At 33.0% G+C, this 22989-nt stretch overlaps 1 protein-coding gene across 1 annotated transcript; it reads right to left on the reverse strand.

The window, feature by feature from the left end:
• Positions 1-1220: 1220 nt before the first annotated feature.
• Positions 1221-5363, reverse strand: LOC129256185 (metalloproteinase inhibitor 1-like). Its single transcript, XM_054894447.2, has 4 exons — positions 4811-5363; positions 4154-4375; positions 3562-3686; positions 1221-3073 (listed from the first exon to the last, which is right to left on the reverse strand). Exons 1-4 carry the CDS (start codon positions 4950-4952, stop codon positions 2525-2527), a joined length of 1038 nt encoding a protein of 345 aa, XP_054750422.2. The 5' UTR covers positions 4953-5363; the 3' UTR covers positions 1221-2524.
• Positions 5364-22989: the final 17626 nt, after the last annotated feature.

The following is a 22989-nucleotide window of genomic DNA, read 5'->3' on the forward strand; positions in this document are numbered from 1 at the left end:
TTTCAATTCTATATCCTCAATTTATGTCACCAATATAATTCACTACAAGTGTCAACTGGGCTGAAATTAAAATTTTGTTAAATTTTGTTGCGAGATGGCGGATGAGCTCCACATCATTGATGTGCTAGTTTAGACTTCTTACCCCATCTCATTCACTCTGATTAACATAGAAAAAGAAGAAGAAGAGGGGTATGGGAATGCTTGCCCCCCCCCCCCTCTCTCTCTCTCTCCCTGTTCCCAACCTCTGTATCCATCATTTCATATGAAAAAAATATGTTTTCAGTTGGGAGCTGTTTTACTTATTTTTTTTTCCTCTCCATATGCCCTTCTCTATGTCACTTTTTATATCCTATTCACATGTTTTTCTAATACTTTTCAACTTTTCATTATTTTCATTTCATTGCTTAAATTATATAAACACAATTATTTGCTAGTTTTGATACATTTGTCTTAGATTAGAACAAAGTATTTTTTTGTGAACCCCTTGCTGATGAAATTTATTTTATTTCTTTATATATTTGTATGGGGGGATGTGGCCCCCACCCCCTTGTTTCTCTCTCTCTCTTTCTACACACTTAAAAAAACAGGTTCAAATTTGCGCCTTTAAAGGTGCAGACCTGGGGCCCGTCTTACAAAGAGTTGCGATTGATCGCAACTATGGAAAGCCAGCAAAGTCAACATAAAATACATGTTTGTTCCAAAAAAATTCTAGATATGAACGTATATCCATAAATTCATTGATTTCTTGACAATTTGGTGTGTTCTCCTTTATTATACAAAGGACATTTTGCACATTTCCTGTAGAAAAAATCATGTCACTGATTGATTTCCATAGAGTTACAATTGATTGGATTGATTGTAACTCTTTGTAAGGTGGGTCTCAAATGTCACACTGGGAGCACCTTGCACCTCTCTGAAGGAGGTTGCACCTTTCTTGCACCCCTATCTCTTAGTGTGTTTTTCTTTTCTATTATTTTGCCTTTCTTAATACATTCCTACCTTCCTCTTGTTTTCCTTCGCTTTCAGTTCACTAGTCTATACCCTTCTCTCTCTTTCTCTTTCCTTCTACCAATCTCAATCTCCATCTCTCACTCTCTTTCTATTTTACTAATTATATCTTTCTATTTCTCTGAAATTCCATATATGTTTATCTGCACATAATTAACAAATGTAATATTATTGTCACAAACTGTTTAAAACAATGCCTTGTACATTGAATTGATTTCATTTCAAAACAAAAATTTAAGTTTAATCACCTAATTCAATGAAGGTTTCATAAATGAAATCAACATATTACATCCAGCTGCCAGATGGTGAAGTCTTAATGATTACATAAATAGAATACAATGAAAGAAACATTTGAAATAATTATGTTGAATATTCATTTGATTAAGAATAACCAATATCTACATCTGAATCCAGTTGGAAACAACATATGTTGTAAATTAGAATGAAAGACAAAGTATCGATACTGAATATTGCCTCTATAACATTGCTTCACTATGACATACTTTACAAATATAACTGATTAATTGACATCATGTTGCTTTTGCAAGGTAATTATTAAGTGAAATATTAAATGTTATAGCATTAGTGCTGTATACAATTTCCGTCCATCTAATCTTTAATTTAAAAATTATTCCGTCCTTCATCTTTTGTAGTGTTGAACATTCAAATAATATGGTAATACAAGTATATATTGTTGTGTTGGTACAGAAACGCCCTTATGCAATGCACTTATGTGTGAAAGTGTGGTGTTAAGGGTGTTCTTGCACCGGCACAACGATATGATGTTCAATATTTTGTCTTGTATGTATTCGTGAGTTTCTTTCTATCTACCTCTTGAGTATGATGTGCTACATAAAGGAATTGTATTATTTGTTATGTATATAGACAGTAGTAATTGTGTTATGAATATACTTTCCATTAATACTGATCAATAGTTTACATAGCAGATAATTGAAAATCAATGTATTGGATGAAAATACTCATCAGTTTTCCTATATCAGCATCTTTAAAGTTAAATTGTATATATTTTTAAGAGTAAAAGGAGAGAACATATAAATACATTACATTCATTTTTTTTTTGCAAGGATTTGATTCTGTACAAATATTTATCATCATTTAGTTTCAGTTAATCTCTCTTTTTAATGCATGGTAGACAAACCCACATGTCATTCTATAATTTCACAAACCACTGGAATCCATTTTGTGTTTTTTTTTGTGCAAAAGATCCATGCTTGTTTCTGTACATAGAAGGGCAATTTTGTATTTAAAAAAAAAGAGACAAAAATATCCCTTACACACATGTAAATATATAAAACACAACATTAAAAAAAATGCAAATATCTAGAAAGTTATGACATTGAATGACAGATTATCATACAAACATTCAGTAATGCTGCTTTTGGTAGTCCATTTGATCTTGATTGTGCATTCCAAAACCATTTTCAGAATGAGATTAGACAAAACTAATCCATGGCAAAGTTTTATATGTGATTCAGTCCAGAAAAATGACACCTGTCTAATCTTCATAAAGCATAGCTGAAAGAACACCTGAAACTATTGAAGATCTTGATGCAGGAACTTCTTGGATCACATTGGGATTAACAGTCATTGGATTTTCTTGTAGTGAATTGGGTTGGACAGTAATGCGCTCTTCAGGAACTACTGTGCGGATGGCATTAGGAGTAAACTCTCTGACAGTATCCCCAGAGTTGCAGGGAGGCATCTTCCTTGTGGCTTTCTTGCACTTAAATCTGAGTTTCCTGGGTTTAAGGTTCTTGCACTGCTCAGGACAGGTCCAGGCAGCAAGTCCAATCTGACCAAACTTCATCAGTTGCCAGTTGTACTCTCTTTCTTGGAAGCATTTATCATATGCATTACCTCCTTCCCAGGTGCATACCCCATTCTCTTGACGCATGCAGTAGGCATACTTGGTCTCACAGTCTTCACTGCCATGAGTCAGAGAAGCAATAGGGTTGAAGAAGCAACGCTCGCGACTCCAAAGACCAGAGCTCATTGGATCCATTGCATCCTTGCCGAAGAGACGCTGAATTGATGTTCCATATACCTGAACAAACAAGAAAATAAGGGAATGACAAGTTAATACAAGTTCATGGACACCCCTTTCCCCAAGTTTCTAGAACAATCCCTCCAAAAGATTCATATAATGAAGGTGTTTGAACTTGAGTTGTATCGCTTCTTAGTCTAAGACATACCAGAATCTAAAGTATATCATTAATGTTTTTTCTGAAAGTGCCTCAATGCTTTGATTTAGATGACTAGATGGTGATTTGAACCCATAATAAAAAGAATTTCAGGAATATTGTTTTATTCAAAGTAAAATATGAAAAGCATTGTTGTTGTCCAAAGAATTAGAAAAAAAACCAACTTTGAAATAAAATTTGTTTAAAAATACTCATCCAATTTGTCAAATCTAATGTACCTGCAAACGTCAATTTCATGGCAAGATTGCGATCAAATTCAGGCAGGTCATTGTTTGGTGTATTCTACTCATTTTCTCCTCTAAATTAAATATTGATATGTTATAAACCCTACCTTGCATCCTGAACATTGTGACTGGTAGAAACCTCTCACTCCTCTCCTCTGTGATGGGGAAAGGTTGGTCCACTTCTCAACAATACCACAGGTTGTCACCTCCATCTTGTCTCCTTTCATATTCCCTGAAACAATCCAAAATAGATCAAATGATCATCATTCACTTATATCAAACTCAAACTTTAATGTAGTAATAATTTTTAAGTCAGAAAAGTCCATAAAGTGTTTTCAAGCTATGCCTTGACTTGATAAATGTATTGCATTTTCATATTTACTCTATATTATATTAAGTAGTCAAGCAAACATTTATTCAAAAGGAGATTTAACTGAAAATATCATAATGCATTAATAATTGAATAAAGCTAAATGTTCAATATTTTGAATATAAATTATATGAAATTCTTTAACAAAAAATGAGCTATTGAAATAATTATTTTCAAAATTAACATTATGAATTATCATAAATACCTAAGTACTGTGTGTGCATCTTTTCAAAATTCAATCTTATTAAGCTCTTTCATTGAGGAAATGTTTTCACAGTTCAAATTTGCATTTTTTTTTTTTTAAAGTGAAATCCATATTTTGAACTTACCACTAATTAGGTATCTGATGCCCATCTCTAGTTTGTCAATGTTACAAACATTCTTAGGTGAGTAGATGAAGACAGTTTGACCTTCTTTTCCTGTCTGGTCTTCTCCTTTAAAAACATTCTCAACCTTGACTTTATACTGGACATCATAGGCTTGTGATGCATAGAGTACAGGTTCCTTATTACTGTTGACATACTGCATTGATATCGTTCTCACCTTGAATACTGTAGATAAAGACACAGGGGAAGAAAATGTCATTTAATAGAATTTTCATACCAGAGTGAGTATTTGTTTGCTCTTGAATGCACTACCGAATCTATTTTGTATTTTGAAATGGATATTTCTCTCAATAATGATAATGATAATAATGATAATGATGGTAATAATTGTAATGGTAATAATTGCAATGATATTCTGCTTTTATATAACACTTTATACATCTGGTAGAGCAGTGAATATTTTGGATTTAAATATTCTTTTTCTTAACAAAGAGAAACCAAATATAATGGGATTATGAAACTCCTAGAATTCTCAGATAGAAAATAATATAAAAGTGGAAAGTACAATAACGGAAAACAAAAGTGTAATATTTAGAAGGAAATTTGACGATTGAGGTATGATCAGTTTATTCTAACGTACGGTAAGAGCAATAAACTTACCAAATGTTGATTGGCAGAACTTTTGTTGTGGATGCGTGATGGGGCAAGATGCACAACTTGCTGAAACCATGGAGATATTTACTAGCCCCAAGAGCACAATGATAAAGCACACATAAATCCTTGGCGAAGCCAAAACAGCCATAATTTATTCAAAAGTTTTAAAATGAGACAAGTCCAAGTTTTGTAGAAGTGACCTTCTTGAAGTAGCTGTGAGATGCTGAAGTCAATTTGATCTGGAATCTGCTGGCAAAACTCCTATATAGCCCCTTGAAAAAAGTTAGATGACTAATGTTACTTGTGAATGAGTTTCACTGTTGAGCTGAAAGCTGGTTGGCTGCTCCTGGCAAACTGTTGACCAACTGCAGACATTTTCCTCTATTTATTCATATTTTCCCCATCACTGGGTCTGCTGTTCAACCAATAATGCATCCTCCCTGTCTGTGTCTATGCCATAAATCGTTTTACCCATAGGATTATGCATGGACTAGATGACATTTACATACTTCCTGCAGAGGGAGGAAAGTAAGTTCAGTGAACTTGTAATGTGTGGGTTACATTCTGTGCAGACAGATTCCATGGTCAAGGAGTAATACTACATCACTATCTCTCCACCAAATCTGTCTCCAGATTGATATTGAATGTTCCTTTAGGATTGCCAAAAATTCATCTTGGGCATCACAGGAATTCCTGAAAATAAACCGCCTTTGATCCAATTACAGGCAGTGTAGGAAGTGGGTATAAAAATTGTAATTAATGATTATGATCAGCATTATAACTCATTTTTCTGTGTATTCTTCACATGGACATAATATCTGTAGTTAGTTTGTGTGTGTGTGCAAGTCTGCATTGCAAGACTAAGAGCGAAATGTTCTGAAAGTCATGAAAGGGTTTGCCGACAACAAACGGAAATGGTTCTGGTAGTATTTGCACCTTTCCTGTGACAGCGATGACACTGCTTTTAGCAAGACAAACAATTCTAACCAGAAAGCCAAACCAACATAGTTGGAATGTCAATGTCTAGTTTCATCTCTGATCTTTCATCGATTAGGTCTTGATGGAGAGGGGTAAGGGTGGGGGGGGGGGGGTTAAGGAGCTGGAGGATATATGTTTAATAGGAGATGCTCAAAGCCCTGTATAGATCTTGCATGTTGGTAGGACCAAGATATTGTAAATGGATCATATTAGTAACATTTTACTTGGTAGAACAATAGTGAGATAAGATGGGCTCATGGTATTATTTATTATGATTAGTACACAGCAAAATAGAACATTCAACTTGGGAAACCTATTGTGAATGACTTTGCTATATGTCTGGAACATATCTAAAAGATATCAGTTATGGACTGTTGTATTTTCAAGGAATTGACAGGAAATATTCCCCGGCCTCACATTTGTCTAGACACCTTGTAAAGAACAGTTTACTATCCAATGTTTACCAATTTGCCAAAACATGCTATACCTGCCTTGGTAGTCTATGTGTTCTCCAAATACTTTTTGGATGCTTTCCAACAGTATGGAAATTGGCCAGCAGAATTTAATTTTGATACTGTGGTTACTTTCTTACGCAGTTCCTTCCAGATTGTAACCCAAGGAAGAAGCTTGAAGTAGCTTAAGGTATGAGGAAATATTCCCCAAGGTTGATTGATCATATTATATCAAATCTTTTATTCTAAGTAAACTAAGCAAATCTTATTAATTCTATGTGATTTGGTCATATTTTGATAAACCTCAAATTCGGAGGATTGTGATTTGTATAGCAAAATTCCTGTGATTTATTCAAAATATAAAATTAGAATTATAAGACAAATAATAAGGTGCTCTGTTTGCTTTTTACCATATGAAGAATATTTAATGATTTGTTAAGTCTGTAGGCTTTGAATTATATTTGAAAGTCATGGAATGTGATCTGAGAGTATGTACAATCAAATTTTTAGGATGAAATCAGAAACAAGAATATTAAAAAATTGAAATTTACTACTTGATACAGATCAGTGAGCTTGACCTAGGAAGTAACAGCCAATCTCCAACCAGAAGAAAGCCCAATGTAGAATCATGATTGAGATCTTTGCTGCCTTTGTTTTTTTAGTGCTTCATGTTTTTATTGTGATAATTTTTTATTTTTACAATAAAAAAAAATGTGGATAAAAGTAAACTTTTTGAACAAAATTTATTTTTAAAAACATGATTCGAGGGTGAAAGGAGTTTAATTAAGAGCTTGTCTTTAAATATATAAATGCCTAGTTGAATTATTTTTATGATTGGGGCATAAATAAGTTGTGGTCATAAGCATGCCCTGTTGATTTCATTATTGATGATGATATAGCAATCCTGCAGGAAGGTAAAACACTAACCCTAACCAGGATAAACCATGTTTTGTTTTTTATTAGCAAAGATCTCATTACGAAAATAGCCCATTTGGAGTTCCACCGCTGTTGGGGTCGCAAACTGCGGTAATATACCCCAAAATTCGTTTGAAACTCTCATTTCTCATTTGAACATTTCCAAGCCCCGATAAACCCATCTTGGCCATGTAATCCCCGTTGTCTCAATTTCACCTCCACAGGCCAGTAAAGCCAAGGACGAAATGATAAACAACAGCTGTGCTATTACGTAAGACTTCTCTGCCTGAAGAAGGAACTTCGGAATTAAATTATTGTCTTCGATATTTAATCACGTTTTCAAAGGCATATTGTATTCAGACATCCAATATTAGTCCTTTTTCAATTTCGAACGAAGAAAATCGACCTCGAAATAAGGAAAATAAGCGAATAAAAATTAGGTTATGCTTTGCATGCAGGGACTGCCCTTAAAGCGCTGCGCACACGATGCATTCACCGCGTGTATACACGGAACTCCATAGCAGGCTCTTAGACACGTTGCAATCCATCGTGTGTGACCCCCTGCTGTGCTGGGCTGTCGAGTTATCTTCAGAGCGAGGTCAAGAAATAGGTGTTTTGATACTTAAATTTCTTGCTTGGGGGCAGATCGGGATTATAGTGGTTGGAGAAGAGAATTGGTGAAAACGATTTGGGGTATACCCCTTTCAAATGGAGGTATTTCGTCATGTGTCCAAATTGTCTCCATGGCTGAAATAACCTCTCATTACCTCAGAAGATTGTCATTCTTGTCTTGGATTACTTACAGCAAGAAAGGAATGTAAATTCAATTCAACATTTTTATAACCATGTCCATGACTGGAGTTTTTATAGCGTTGAACTTTGTTGAGACAGCTCTAGTGTCTTTAGGGTCTGACCTTACCCTCTGCCATGGTCATGGGTTAATTGGAATTTATGGTATCTACCTGTGTTCTTGGAGGGAAAGAGTGCATCCATGGTTGCTAGGGCAACTGGTGTTCTGTTTGGATGCTATACTCAAGTACTTGGTACTGTAAAATCAGTCTGAAAGTGATGTAAGTTATGAGGTCATCAAGTTAAATAAACAACACCCCAACCGGAAGCAACCTAGAGTTTTCCAAGTAATAATCTTTTGATCATTGGAGGATTGTGATCATTTCTTACCTGTGACATCAATAATTCATACAGTAAATATATCATTGCACAGACATCTATTTTTATATTGAGAATCTATAATTTCTTCAAATATCCCTACACCCCGACATGTTGCCTGATTTTATACATCATTGCTGATGGGGTATCTTTATCTATTTTTAGTGCCATTTCTGTATAGAAATATCTCTTGTCCATCACTTGATATTCTTTGAAAGCTAGAAGAACAAAAGTTCTTTTGTTTTTTTGTGTCCTGTGCTTTTCCTTTCTGACCCAGTGATGAAGATGGCTTTACTCCAAGAGCCTGATTTGACACAGATGTTAGTGAAAGGTTAAGGGGCCCTGACCATAAAGCAGGAAGGTTTTAATAGACATGTTCACTTTTGAGCATGTATGTGTTGCCAGATAATGTTATCCAAGTGAGTGACCACCCCCCCCCCCCTCAGGAAAATGACATAAAGAAAGAACAAATGTGGAAGGTCTTCTCTCTAGATTATGGTCATGATAACTCCTTCATATTTTTTACCCAAATAAATAAACAAATAAAGAGGCTTCTTGTGTGTGTGTTTATATACTATGAAAAAAAAACAGTAATTGCCACTTTTTCGAGTAATACATTATTAGGTGACACCAAAATATTCCCATCTATTTTCGTTCACACTTATAGGGCTTTATTTGTATGATTGATACCTTATATGAATCCAATAGCAAGAGATTTTGAATTATTTTATGAAACTTTTATTCCAGGATTGATAAATTAACATATTTTAGACCTCAGTCTCTCGGTGAGAGATTTACTGGAAAGGTAGCTGACATTGAGGGATGATTAATGTGAGGAATATGTGCAATCATTGACCAGCTGAACCTCGAGACAACAGATATAAATAAAATGTTTGCTAACATCTTGAAAATCTACATTCCACCTTCAGCTTTAGGGAGCAGTAAAATGAAATAAGAAGTCACGTAGTCAGATTGGGATTTCATCTGCTCAAAGCTCTGTGTATATAGCACTTCTTGTCTGTCAAGGAGAAAATGATTAATAGGCAGAAGTGAAAAGAGGTTATGATAATATTAACATTTAAAGTGCTATTGTGATTAAATGAATAATTGTACATGTAAGCCATTTAATAGGTCATTAGGACCCCATTGGAAATAAGCCTTTCGGCTTTCTTGGGCTACCCTGTCAAGGTATTCAAATTCATTGTAATCACCTGTGATATTCTTGACGAATAAAATCAATCAATCATTGATCTGTAATCAGTCATTATGCATTCTTTCATAAACTGATGAATTACATTCATTACAATCTTGTTATTCTTAATATATCTTGTCATGAAACTTTTTGATAAAAAAGAGGGTGTGTTCGTATATCCATGTACAAAATGATTGGCTTATTTCTAGGACTTCTTAGGAAAGATGTTTAAGTCTGTCTAATATAATTCTTGAAAAGCAAATTTGTTTGTGAGGCCGCATGTTGTTTAGAAACACTGTTGCTAAATACATAAGCAATCCATTCATAATCTGTTTTTCATGCAGAGAGAAGAAATATGAAATTTCTGAAGACAATCTTGTTACTCGCTAGGTCAGGTCATACATTCTTGGCATTATTGTTGAACTTTTATTAAAACTTCCAAACATTGTCTTTAAAAAGTGCATGACCATAAAATGAACCTGCTACTTTCCTTCACTTTTATAGTTGCTTGGGGATTATAAATACTGCCAAAAATGCCAATTACCAACTCTGAAAATATTATTTTAAATAATTGTATCTTTGAACTGATGAATACATATTATTTGCAACAAAGAAAGAAGAAATAGGATATAATCAGTAAGACTTCAGACTTATGAAGTGAAAGAGAATGCATAGAAATATTTTGCATTCCTAGAATTCCAATAGATTTTACATAAGTTTGATTAGGTATTTCTATCATATGAAAGTAATCACAATTAAACTCAATGCTGATAAAAAGCATGACTATCACAGATGAAATAGGTAAGATTAAGAACATTTGTTTTTTCTCCAAAGATTAGGACATAAAATCACAAATTTTATGGAAATGCATTACTTAACCTAATTGCTCTATCTTTCTCTCTGTATATGAAAAATAATATAATTAGAACATTTTGTTTTCAGATACCCAGTAAAAACTTATAAGGGGGAAAAACAGTTTTGCTCAATATAGTTAGCAAAAGGAATTTGAATGAATGACCATTGGTACAACTATTGATGAAGTATTTTTTACCTTGAAAGTGTTTATTTCTTTACCATGAAACCAAAATAGTGGGAAAGGGGGTGTCTGGTCTTTCCTTGTCTGATTGTTAGTCATGAATGTACGGCGGCGGTGGCATACAAGCCTTCTCTCCGGTCACCTAACTCTGATCAACTGCACGACAGGAAGCCAGTAAGAATCGACCAGTTCCTGACCTCTCCTCTTAATTTTAGACTGGTCTAGAAATACTGGACAACTGCCCAATATGCTTTTAGATATCAAATGCAATTAATAAACCACAGATATGATAAGATGAATGGTGGACAGAAATCAAATTATTTGTTTTTGGACATTCATTGTCTACTTTCCCTTGTTGTTTTCCTGCTGATTGATGCATAGTAGTCTGAAAGTACTTCACAGCATGCATACTACACTCTCCCTGAGGATGTATGCGTGTGAAGGTAGGATAGTGATACGTGCGTTGGTTAATTTAGTTGGATTGATTAGGGGGTAATACGTGGGCTTTGTCTGGGTGGGTCATAGAGGGTTTTCCTTTTAGCTTATAGTCAAATATAATACAAGTTTCTTCAAGATTAATAGTGAGCTATTTTCCAGGAATGTGACTTTCCAACACATTAAAAAGTAATATTTTAGAGAAATAAATCAATTTCATTTGGTAAATGATAATGGAGTCTAGTAATATCATTTGGTAAATAATGGAGTCTAGTAAAATTTTAACGTGCGAGACTACAAGAGCCGTTTGTAAATGACAATTGAATAGTAGTCGGTGCCAAAATAAGACACACACAGTTTGAAAGAAGACAATAGCAAATTTCCATCTACGCAAGAAACATGAATTTTTTTTATCTTGTGAAGTTGTGTTTTTGTTTTATTCTATTTTATGATGAATATGATAAATCATTATATAGAAAGTCAAGTTTTCAATCTTTGGAATTTTTTATTGAGTAATGTTCATTTCTTAAGTCTAGGTTTATTTTTATTATCAGTTTCACTTGGTTACCAAAAATTAAGAACACAAGAATTCTCCCAAAATTAGCTTAATTAATCACTGAGTAATATGAACAAAGGATGTTGGTGAGAATTATTTATGTGTGCTTTGTAGGTGATTTTATATATACCCGGTCAAAAAAGATACCTGTTTTTTTTTTTATTAGCCAGTGAAAACAAATCACCCGCAATATCTCAGAAAAAAATATCTTCTCTTAAAAATTACATGATTTTTTTTACAATTGTTACATTTCTCAAAATATGCAGGAGTTCACATTCTTGGAAAAGCAAATTAATTGTACAGGAATAATATTTGTTGCTAGCTCATAATCTCTATCAGGTCCAGTTGGATGTGAAGGCTAAAATATCTTATGTATTTATAAGTCTGAACAAGTTCTTGTGATTTACATAGGTATTTTGTTATTGGGGTAGGTGTGAAAGCACCTAATGTGACAGAGAATGTAGTTCCTTTTGCTGATAAGATAACATACTATAAATTACCAACCCAGAGGAAGTGGGTCTCACCAATTAAGTCTTGATAAAACCAAAACAAGACACAAATATGAACAATTTATAAACATTGTGGTCAATGTTATGATCATGTTGTCCTGAAGAATGTTTAATTTTGTTCTTTGGTGCCCATGTTATCTTCAGACATTGACATTTTATATAAGATGTATAACTTGTTATAATGATAGCAATTAGGACAAATTGATTATTTGAAGAAAAAAATGGTTTGTCAATATCAGCTTCACTTGTCCAGGATATGGAATCAAATAACTAATTATTTTAACTGATTAAATTATTTTTAATCAGTTAATAAACAACTTAATTTTGTTAAAGCCATACTACTGTGCATCTGATATGCAATAGCCCATTTGTTTACAGGTGACTAAGAAATAAAGCTTGCATTTTCTTTCTCTATTTTTGTTTCCTCAGTCATCTGACGTCACAAATATGTAGCCAACTAGTTACACCAGCCTTGAAAGTAATAAGAATGAAAATGCCTAGGTTCTAAACGTTCTTCAGGTCTTTTTAAAATTCTTACTCCACATTTCATAGGTAATACACAAGGACCGGAACAGAGACTGAATTATTGAATATCAAACCATATTTGTAGTCAGGCTGGTTTTGGTTTTGTGATGTCACAGCCATACTAGCCGATTTAGATTAGGACGTCTGTAATTCATAAAGCCCAGAGTAACTATTTGGGTGTAAATCTTGCTATTTCCGCCAGAGATTTTCTTAGATTTAGGAAGCAGGTGCCAGGTTCGTTGTAGGTTCATGTGCATGTCTAAGAAATCGGGGGACAGGGATTAGGAATGGCCTAGAAATTCTATTTTGAAATCTAGTTCCTTCTTTCTGGAGTACTGGAGACTAATATTGCAAAAATAAAGGATTTTAATTTGTCTATAAGTAATCCAATAGAACCAGTTTCTTTGCAATCTCTGATCCATCTATCTCTCATGTATTCCATTTATCAAAGCATATGCATATTATAAATTGGAGCAGTAAAAATTACTCTAGGAATTATTTCAAACCAAATAGGCCTCTTAGCCTATAAGCTTTGGTTCAAAAGAGATTCCATTCTGAGCTGTAGGCCTACATGAAAATGTATTGATAGGTGTGTAAAATTTTTGGTTTGAGGGACTGTTAAATATTTTTAAAATCTATTTTAATTCTCCAGTAATGTGTGACTCAAATTATTATATTTGATACTGAAAGTCTTGAATTGAGATATGAATGTAGATGAGCACTCAGCCATTGTAGGGTTCCTGAATTCAAGCAGTTCTTTTATTTTATATACACATTAAATCATGAAAGGTTTCAATAAGAGAATAACGCAGTTGTCAACAACTTAAGTTTGATTGACCTTATAATTATGAGATTTTGTTGCCATCAATCAACTTGACCTTTGAAGAATAAGTATGACACACTAAGTAGTATGTTTTCTTATAGGAATTTTGTCAGAAGGGAGAAGAAATTCCCTGATTGGTTTGTTGCCTGAATACAATATATTCCCTCCTATTCTATGCTGCTGGTATGCCAATAGAAAGAATGTCTGCTGTAATTAAACATGGCACCACAACTGGAATAAGAATATCATATAACGTGTGAAATGATTATAATTACAATCATTTTTTTCAGAAATGGATTTAAATAGTATCCACAGGCCATCAGGACTGAGGTCAAGTTGAAAATATTTCTCCCCTCGCCAAGGAGGTTGAACCTTATGTTCAGACGGAACCCAACCAGTAAAAACACAAGTTTAACACAACAAACAATTCCAGTTTTTTTTTAAAGAGTTATATAAAGACTGATAATTTGATATATCAACCAACTGATAACTGACCAATAACAATATCTTAGATTTGATGTAGGAACTACCCAGGTCAATTATACAGAGTGCTAAATTATCAAACATGTCAGCAGTTCAAGTACCAATTCATGTAATGAATTTCTATCCCATTGACTCTTCATTTTTTAAAGCAATAACACTCACTGCTTTACAATTATCATTTAGTTTTAGAAATTGTCCAGACCCTGCACTTTTAACAATAATCCTCATTGCTTTAAACTAAGTTTCATATTCCAAATACATGTAAACTATAAGTATGAGTAGGAAATTAGAAAGCAGCGGTGTGAACTCAGTTTTAGAGGGAAGGGGGTCAAGTAAAAGACTCTGGTAATGAATATTTAAAAATACCACCTGGAACTTTAAAAATTTGGTAATGAACAGAAACTGTCAGATTTGTGAACAGGGACCATTTTTCAGTTGTTTAGGATATTTTGAAAAACAGCAGGCATACTCAATCAGATCTTATGTCAGATTGAAAATCGCCAACGGATAATGAGAGGGCATCAAGAAATATGATCTTCCTCAGTAATCGTGAACCTTTAGTGACCTTTTTGAAGATTTTTAACAAAATATATTTCTATATAATGGAACTATTTGGAACATATTGTTGAGTTTGTAATTGCATCATAGTTCTTTACAGTAATAGAAGGTCCCTTTCAAAAAGTCAATTCCAATCTCCCAACATCTTGCATCAATTTGTATTTGCTTCAAACTTTACTTTTTCTCTGTTCTCCTCCTCAATCTTCTTTTTGTATTGTCTTGCTTCTGCTGCTTCTTTTCCTCAATATTCTTATTTGAACGTAATTTGAATGGACAACAACAACGTGTTAAGTTGAATAACATGACCATATTTGTACAAGCATTTTTATTAGAACAATATCAAAGAAAGTAGTAGGAAATAATATTATATCCATTGCTACAATTTGCTAAGTTTTGTATGTGTCCCAAACTAATTTGCTTTATGAAAGAATAAGCTTTAATTGCATTTGTGTGAAAAGGTCACTTTGATTTGATTCAGTAGATACAATGATATGTTTATTATGATAGAACCTTTGTATATCTTTTCATTTTATGAATGAAATGAAATGAAAAAGCATTTAACTGAAGATTGAGTAATGCATCTTTATTCATCATTGTTTTAAGAAATGAGAGTAAGGTCTTTGTTTGTAAAGCTTGATAAAAAGCACTGATATGCCATTGACAGTTCATAATGGAGGAAGGCGTAAAGAAGAGCACAGCATGTTCCCAGAATAAAATAAGATGCTTTTAACATCTTACACCCCCTTATACCAGGGCTTTGTCAGGTTTGTAAAAGAATGTAGGAATATCTAATAGCTCTACTCCTTGGTGTCTTGTGGGAGAGGAGATTTTTTATAACCTTTTTTATAACCTTGCCCCGGCAAGCAGTAGATGGCAGGTTTGAATCCCACTGGTTCCAATTTTTTCTGACTTATGATTTTCATTACAGATCGAGCATGCAAGTAATGCCAAAAGTTTATTTACAAATTACAAACCTTTTAATACAAATTGTAAGCAGTTTGATTACTTTCCTACAATTGAGTGGATCTTTTAATAAGCATATGATATGAAGGAATGTTATTTGTCAATTAATTCCTTGTGATGTACAAATTCAGCATAAAACATGATTCTACCGCAAGAGAATACAAAGGAACATGTTTAAAAGCTTCATCCCAGTGGATCAAAGGGTGGAACCATGCACTGAAAACTCCCTGTGCTAAATGAAGGTAAGGTGCCCAGAGCGAATCAAGCCCATTTCTCAGGAGGTGTTACTATCATTGTTAGTTCTTGTACCCACAACATAAAAGGTATTCATTTCCATCAAACCAGCAGGAACACCAGAATAATCTCAGGTTTGTTCTGGGTTTTTACCTGTGAATTCAACCTGGGATGTGACGAAAGCATCCTGTCTCGTATCTACCTACTAGTAGCCCTCAATAATTAGTCAAGATGTTCTCAACTGACAGGATAAATAAGATTGATATTCAAAGATGATACTTCTCCTGCTGAGGTATTCTGTAAATGATTCTTCTCTTCGATGAATTTCCTTTGTTAAGTTGCAGTAGTGACGTGGATATAGTTTGGATAACTGCTGGAAAAGAAATCTTACAGCAAAGAAATATGAAGGAAATCTTATCTCAGCATACATCAAAGTCAGTGCCATGTGATATTATATTAAATGTTTTTTTTTTTCATTTGTTAGCTCATCCGGCTCGAAGGGCCAGATGAGCTAATGCCGTGGTGTGGCATCCGTCGTCCCTTTCTAAATGCTTCTTCTTCGCCATTTCAAGTCCGATTTCAATTCTGTTTGCTTTATATGATAGCACTAGGTGGGGGATTCAAAACATTTACACAGAATTTTGAAACTCATTAAATATGCTAATTTATTCATATATTTTCAAAACTCACAAAAAATACTTATTTATTTGTTGATTGATTTTGATTATTTTTGTTCCATCTGAGAGCTACATGAGGTTCACCAAGGTTGTACACAGAGTTTAGAAATTTTGACTAGAATATTATTTATGCTTAATTTATATGAAATTTATTCATAGATCACAAAAAATGCTTCTATGTCATTTCTTCATCAATTTCAATTCTATATCCTCAATTAATGTCACCACTATAATTTACTACAGTGTCAACTGGGCTGAAATAAAAATTGTGTTAAACTTCATTGGGAGATGCCGGATGAGCTCCACATCATTGATGTGCTAGTTACAATATTTTTCATCAATTTCCATCCATGAATTAAAACCCTATTGAAAAGGAAATTCTTGTTTTTAAACATTAAATCATTATATGTTTCTTTTTTTTAACTTTTAAAACATATCATATAAGTGTATATAACGATACTTCATAGTTCTCTGCTTACACATTATTTAATTTCATATCAGACATTGAAAAACAGAATGAATCATTAATTCAATGTAAAAGCTCATCAACAATATGAATCCCACCCATTTGATATGTGTCATTTATTGAAAACCCTGCTAAAGCAATTATAGAGTGGTTACAGCCCACACTCTCTATGGTGGTGTGGTTGGGACCACTCAACCAGCAGGCAAGGTCTAAATGAAAGTCACCCCCTAGACAGGTCTATGGACTAGTGACGTAAAATCATTATTATTATGAATTTGGTTGAGGTTTTAATGGTTTGGAAGTAAATTAGTGTGATAATAGCCTAGAGAGTGAATGTGTTTTTGTCTCACAGCAAAAATTAAAATCATACTTTGTTTTCATTGGAAAAAAATGAAAATGAAAGAAAATGTATCAGGAAAATATTTTGTAGACAGCATTATTTCTATCAGCTTTTGTTTGTATCATAATGATGCAAATTTCCTTTATTATTTTGTTTTTGTGTGTTTTCTGCAAATATTCTTTAATGATGTTATGTTTGAAATAGTTTACTTTACTTGCATTTTTAACTTTTTTTTAAATAGCAGAAAAAAATATTGAAAAAAAGCAGTGGTGGAGGTTTGAGGAAAATCCATTAAAGATTAAGAAAGTTATCAGAAATTTAAGTTTTGGATTTGTGATGTCATAAACAAGCAGCTGCCCCATATGCTATTTGATATAAAATGCATAAATTTCTATTTTTTAATGCTTCCTGATGACTTATTTTTGTTTTCTTTTTAGGAACAGGTTTGAAATGATTTTTCTATTGATATACTGAAGGTACAGTACGAACCATTTTCAATTTTCTGAGAAAATGACATTTCATTAATTATTTACCATATGATATGTAGGAAAGCTGCTCACATATGACGTCACAAATCAAATAATTAAGATTCTAATAACTTTTTTATTCTTTGATGGATTTTTCTCAACCTCGACAATATTTTTTATTACCTGTATTTTTCTGCTATTTTTACAACAAACTTTTTGTTAGGGCGAACTTCCCCTTTAAGACAGAATAACTCCAAGATAAAAAGATGCTGATGAATCTCATTCTTTAAAGACAGACACCTTTGAGACAATAGCTTGGCTCCAGATGATTAAAGTGTCAAGGTTAAGTTCTTATATTGGCTGTGATGTATTGTAGTAAAACAATTCCAGTGGAAAACAGTAGAGCCTTGTATAAGGAAATCAGTTGGATGAGAAAGGAATTTATTAATTAGACTACGGTCAAGCTGACTCATAAAATCTTCATTATTTCCTGTAAAGGAAATTCAAACCACTATAAAGACTTTTTTGAAGTTTTAATTCACTTAATAATAAGTCAGTTAATATGTCATGTATGTCTCAAATGAATTGAGATGTCTAGTGTAATTTTTTTTGGGAGAAAACCAAACCTGTTATCACTGAGACTCATATTATTCAAGTAAGAGTTTTAAAATGTGTTAACAAAAAAATTGCACTTATAGAGTGAAACAAATGTTTAACGGGATAATAAAAGGGCTACTCCTTTCGAATACAAAATCTAGAGATCTCTTATCGTAATCAATCAGGTAAAACAGACATCGAGAACGGGGTTCATCTTGTAATTTTTTTAAAGGTTATTCAGCGTTAAGATTTGAAACCATTTGAAGAGCGATATCACGTACCCAACATCCACATAAGACAAACAGGAAGGGTATATCCCACCTGATATAAAGGAAATACATTCAGGAAGCCAATTCTCACCTCTTCAACACAATTCAACAAAATCTATCCAAAAATACAGTTTATGAACTTATCCCCATAGCGAGGCTTTATCCTGAAGTAAACCTGGAAGAAGAACGTGACAGGGTAACTTGTTTGCTAAGGACAAGAAGGACTTAATATACCCGCTTTTCTCACAGTCATGGCCTTCTTGCTTTTAAACCAACTTAAGTAACCAATTAATATCATAAAGGAAGGAAGGACTTTTCTTTATTCTGACAGAATGTCTGCACTACTATGAAAAAATTACCAGTCAAGGTTGTGTTTTAGTATCATAAATTGATTTTTAAAAAGATTATCCTGCACATTCCTTTATCATTTTGTCTTTTGGTTTTATTTTTCATCTTCACTTTTTTCTATCTAATGTTTTTTTCTTTTCCCTTTCATTTATGTTAAATGGGATATACCGATATATAAATTGCTTATGCTCACCATACTTCATGAATAAGAATTTAGTTTTAATGATGATAGACTCGTCATTATTTTTTACCGTGTGATGGACAACCATGATGCTGGAGATTAATTTACATGCAATATGTACTGTACATATTTTTACTGTAGTCAGGTTTATCACATTTGTCACATTCATTTCTAAGAACTACAAGTTAATTTGATTTCCACTGTGTTCATTCTACTCAATAGATACTGGCCCTGTAACTCTCATCAATCATCTTTTATGATTTTCAATTTCAATAAAAAATTACAGAAATAGACGTAAAGGTGTTTGAGGTGGCATGTAGGTCAGCGTCCACTCCTAGACATGATGAAAGGATGGTCTGGGTCAGGGTGAGTCCTAGGGGACTGAAATAAGAGACAGTCAATTAGAAAAGATGATATAATTGTTACCCTATAGGTAAGGACATTCTTCCATAGAAGATTATTCTGGATAATCAGTTCACCATTTCAAACTATTGAGATATCTTTAGTTGTGTTGTGTATGTCATATGATAGTTGTGATTTTTTTTCCTCACATGCATATATAATTTACTGGGAAAGGATAAATATTAGGGAGTTTAATGGTTTTTAACCAGTTTTATTTTAATTACCATAGATTAAAAAGCAACAGTTGAAATATTTTCAAACACATAGTTGATTATATGATTGCTGATGTGCATATTCTATATCTACTTTTATCAATGAATACTCTTCTGTCCCACATGATTTCCAGCACATGTATACATTTTTTCTTATCAATTTTTAACACTTAAGTAAATATGCTGCTTTACTCTTAATACTTGAAGATAATACTACTGATATTGAAAAGAATGTATTGTTACATTTGCCCTTTTCATCTTTAAGATTATGGAAATATCTAAAGAACCTTATGATGGGTCCCATCTTGAATCCTAACAAAAGGGCATATAAAGTTAGTCAACTACTGTTCATCAAATGTAGCTTGTGTTATAGGGGAGACAGCCAATTATTACAAATCTTTCTTTGAAAGTGAGAGATATATTCTCATGGGATGTGAATATGATGATGAGGTGCAAAAGGAAAGACATTGTCACCCACTCAGTATTGTGACTCCTGTATATCAAGAGAGAATATGAATATTAATACTCTGTAGGTCTATGTACTTAATTTAACAATAATTCCTTTCGTCATATTAGTTATGGATAGATTAAAGGAATCTGTAGGAGATATATATTTGTTTTGTTTACAATGATTCTGCTATATATGGCATACTTTCACATAATTAACCATCATATCAGAGGTAATGGGTGGTTACTTTTGTGCTTTTTTAGGAGGGGGATATTTGACATTTGAGGTGTAACAGCTAAATATTAATCTCCCTTCAAACCTTATTATGCCAAATATTTAAAATGAATTTCACCTCATTGTCAACAATTCTATTGTTAAAACATGATGTGGGTGAGTTCATATTCCTGTTTCCAGCCATATTACATTGATTGAAATAAACAATTGGCAATGTGTGCTGTAGAGAATATCCTCTTGGGTATAAGAGGGAAGGAGACACTTAGGTGAGATGGGGGAATTTTTACTTGGTGCCAGGAACTTTAGATCATTGAGTAGTACTATCTATGAATTTGATATTCTTGGTTATGAAATGATATGATTGACAGACAAATACTTTTTGACAATGCCACTTCCATTTTGACACATACAAGTTTCTGTATTTTACAGATTATTTTCTTCATCTATCACATGGGTTTTTCTTTATTTGATTCAGTGCGTACATTTTCCAAGTGGCACTGACCACAGTTTTTACTATTATTTGTTATTGATTCATATTTTTTTCACATTATTAGGTAATACTTTAGTGCTGATCGTGTACTTTTGAGTGGATACCTATTACAGTTACATGAATTATAAAAAGACTTGGTATTTATTATATTTTATTCAACATTATGTTGATAGAAGGTGCAAAATCAACCTGGGTGTCCCTTTCATGTCCATTATTATCTCATTTTCCTTATTTCATAACCTCTTACTTTTTTGTTGCATGTTTTATTAAAGAAAATGAACTTCTGTTATTGCGGTTGTCAGTCTGTCTAATGCTTGGAATGGCCTTCCCCTTTGAAATATGTAAAATTAATAAAACCTCTAAAGGAGAAATTCCAACACGTGAATGGACACGATCCAAAAAATAATTCTGGAAGTGTGAAAGTTTGTTAATCACTGTCAGTGTGTGTATGATTGAAACCTTTTGCTTGTGAGTTTAGTCAGAATATTTTTGGCTTGAGATGATTTCTCTAGTCAGGAATGAAGAGAAAAATAAAAGATAGATAGGAGGAAGCAGGTGGGACTAAGTGCTGAGAGAAGGGGGAAGGAAGGAATGAGTATTGGTCACAAAGGGGTGGGATGAACACAAATAATAAAACAATGAAACAGACTAAGGAAGGAGATTGTTAAGAAGTCTATAGTGATGGACCTTTATTTATTAAAATAACCCTCCTTTTTGTCTTGTGTTTTGTGGTTATTCCTTACATCAATTTCTCAGGGATAGTCTTTAAAAGTACAATATAGTAAGTGTGTAATCTATTGAAAATAATTAAAGGATGCAGACAACCAAATGGAAAATTATATGAAAAGGGTTTTAAGGCCTGAGCAGCAGCTTTGAAATGCACTTCACAAATAATTATGGCATTTTTACAGTGTTACTTTGAATCATTAGTTTGTGATTAGAAAGTTATTGAATGTGGCAGATAAAGGTTGGGCTGCATACAAACCCCATCTATTCCCTATAAGATATCTAACAGTTTGTCATTACATATTTATCAAAGTGTTATCACGTTGTCTTGAAATTATAGTGGTTAAAACATTTTGCAGTTACAGAGAATTGAATGACGTGAATGTGGTAAGACAAATGATAATCTGATCAATATTGTTTGATTATTCACTGAGGTGAAATGTTCAGCTTATCACATCAAATTCACAAGCTTTCATGTAAAAAAAATCTGCAATGAAAATGGGACAAATTTGCTTTGATGTATTAAAAATGTTATCTTTTTACAATTTAGCCTCAGTATAAATTGAAATATATCACCAAAATAAGTATTTTTATTTTCATCTATGATATTTATATAATAAGGGTCTATCAGCTTGTAAGACAGTCAAACACTTTTCATTCTTGGCATCAATGTCTTGAATTATAACAAATTCATGTAGCTCTATAGATTGTAGGGGGATCTTGCGGTAAGGGGTAAGGACTGCATTGAATTTAAAGATGATGACAAAAGAACTGGTCATTAACTATTACAGGAGGAGATGATTTGTCTTGGGAGACGGAAGGAAACACTCACAAAAGTATTTGATATGAAAGGATATTTACCCTTTGATGATCAGGATGAATGAACTAGGCAAAAAACAAAACATAATTCACAGAGGTCTCAACATTTACTTTTAGTAAGTCTGTAATGTCTGTATTTTGTTTATTCATCTTTCATATTTCTTTCCTAGAATTTGTTTATTTTCACCATTCCAGCCCCTTAGGCTTTCATTCTTGCATCATACAAATTTCCATATTATCAGTCACTTCTTTTGATTAACATAATCCACTTCTTTACTTTCTTATGATTTCTTACTAATGTTATATGAATGGGAGAGGTTGACAACTCTGTAGGCCTATATAAAAAGGTAAATTTGAAAGTTTCTTGGTATGACAAGATAATTTTTTTTATGTTGTTTGTCAATGTTTTGAGCATAAAAATATAGACTTAGTTGAAGGTAGATTGAAAAAAAAAAGTAAATAAATTCAAAGCCAAATCATGTTAGTCAGGAAGAATAGGCCTACAGTGATTTTATATTGGTTGTAAACTATAACTTAATGTTCATTTAAACATTGTATTTTATACATCTAATTTGCACATATAGCTTTGATATAGAGATTCCAACTGTAGACTTTATTCATTCTGGATTTAACTCTTTACTGCGGTTTGATAGCAAAGTAAGAACAGGATTTTGTTGCAAGGG

This window comes from Lytechinus pictus, chromosome 3 (assembly GCF_037042905.1).
Source record: "Lytechinus pictus isolate F3 Inbred chromosome 3, Lp3.0, whole genome shotgun sequence".
In the NCBI taxonomy this organism is placed as follows: domain Eukaryota; kingdom Metazoa; phylum Echinodermata; class Echinoidea; order Temnopleuroida; family Toxopneustidae; genus Lytechinus; species Lytechinus pictus.

Coding starts and splice junctions, on each gene's coding strand:
- LOC129256185 (XM_054894447.2), bottom strand. CDS start 4,952: ATGGCTGTTTTGGCTTCGCCAAGGATTTATGTGTGCTTTATCATTGTG. Junction 4,376..4,810: donor GTTCTGCCAATCAACATTTG/GTAAGTTTATTG, acceptor CTTTATCTACAG/TATTCAAGGTGAGAACGATA. Junction 3,687..4,153: donor CATCAGATACCTAATTAGTG/GTAAGTTCAAAA, acceptor GGATTGTTTCAG/GGAATATGAAAGGAGACAAG.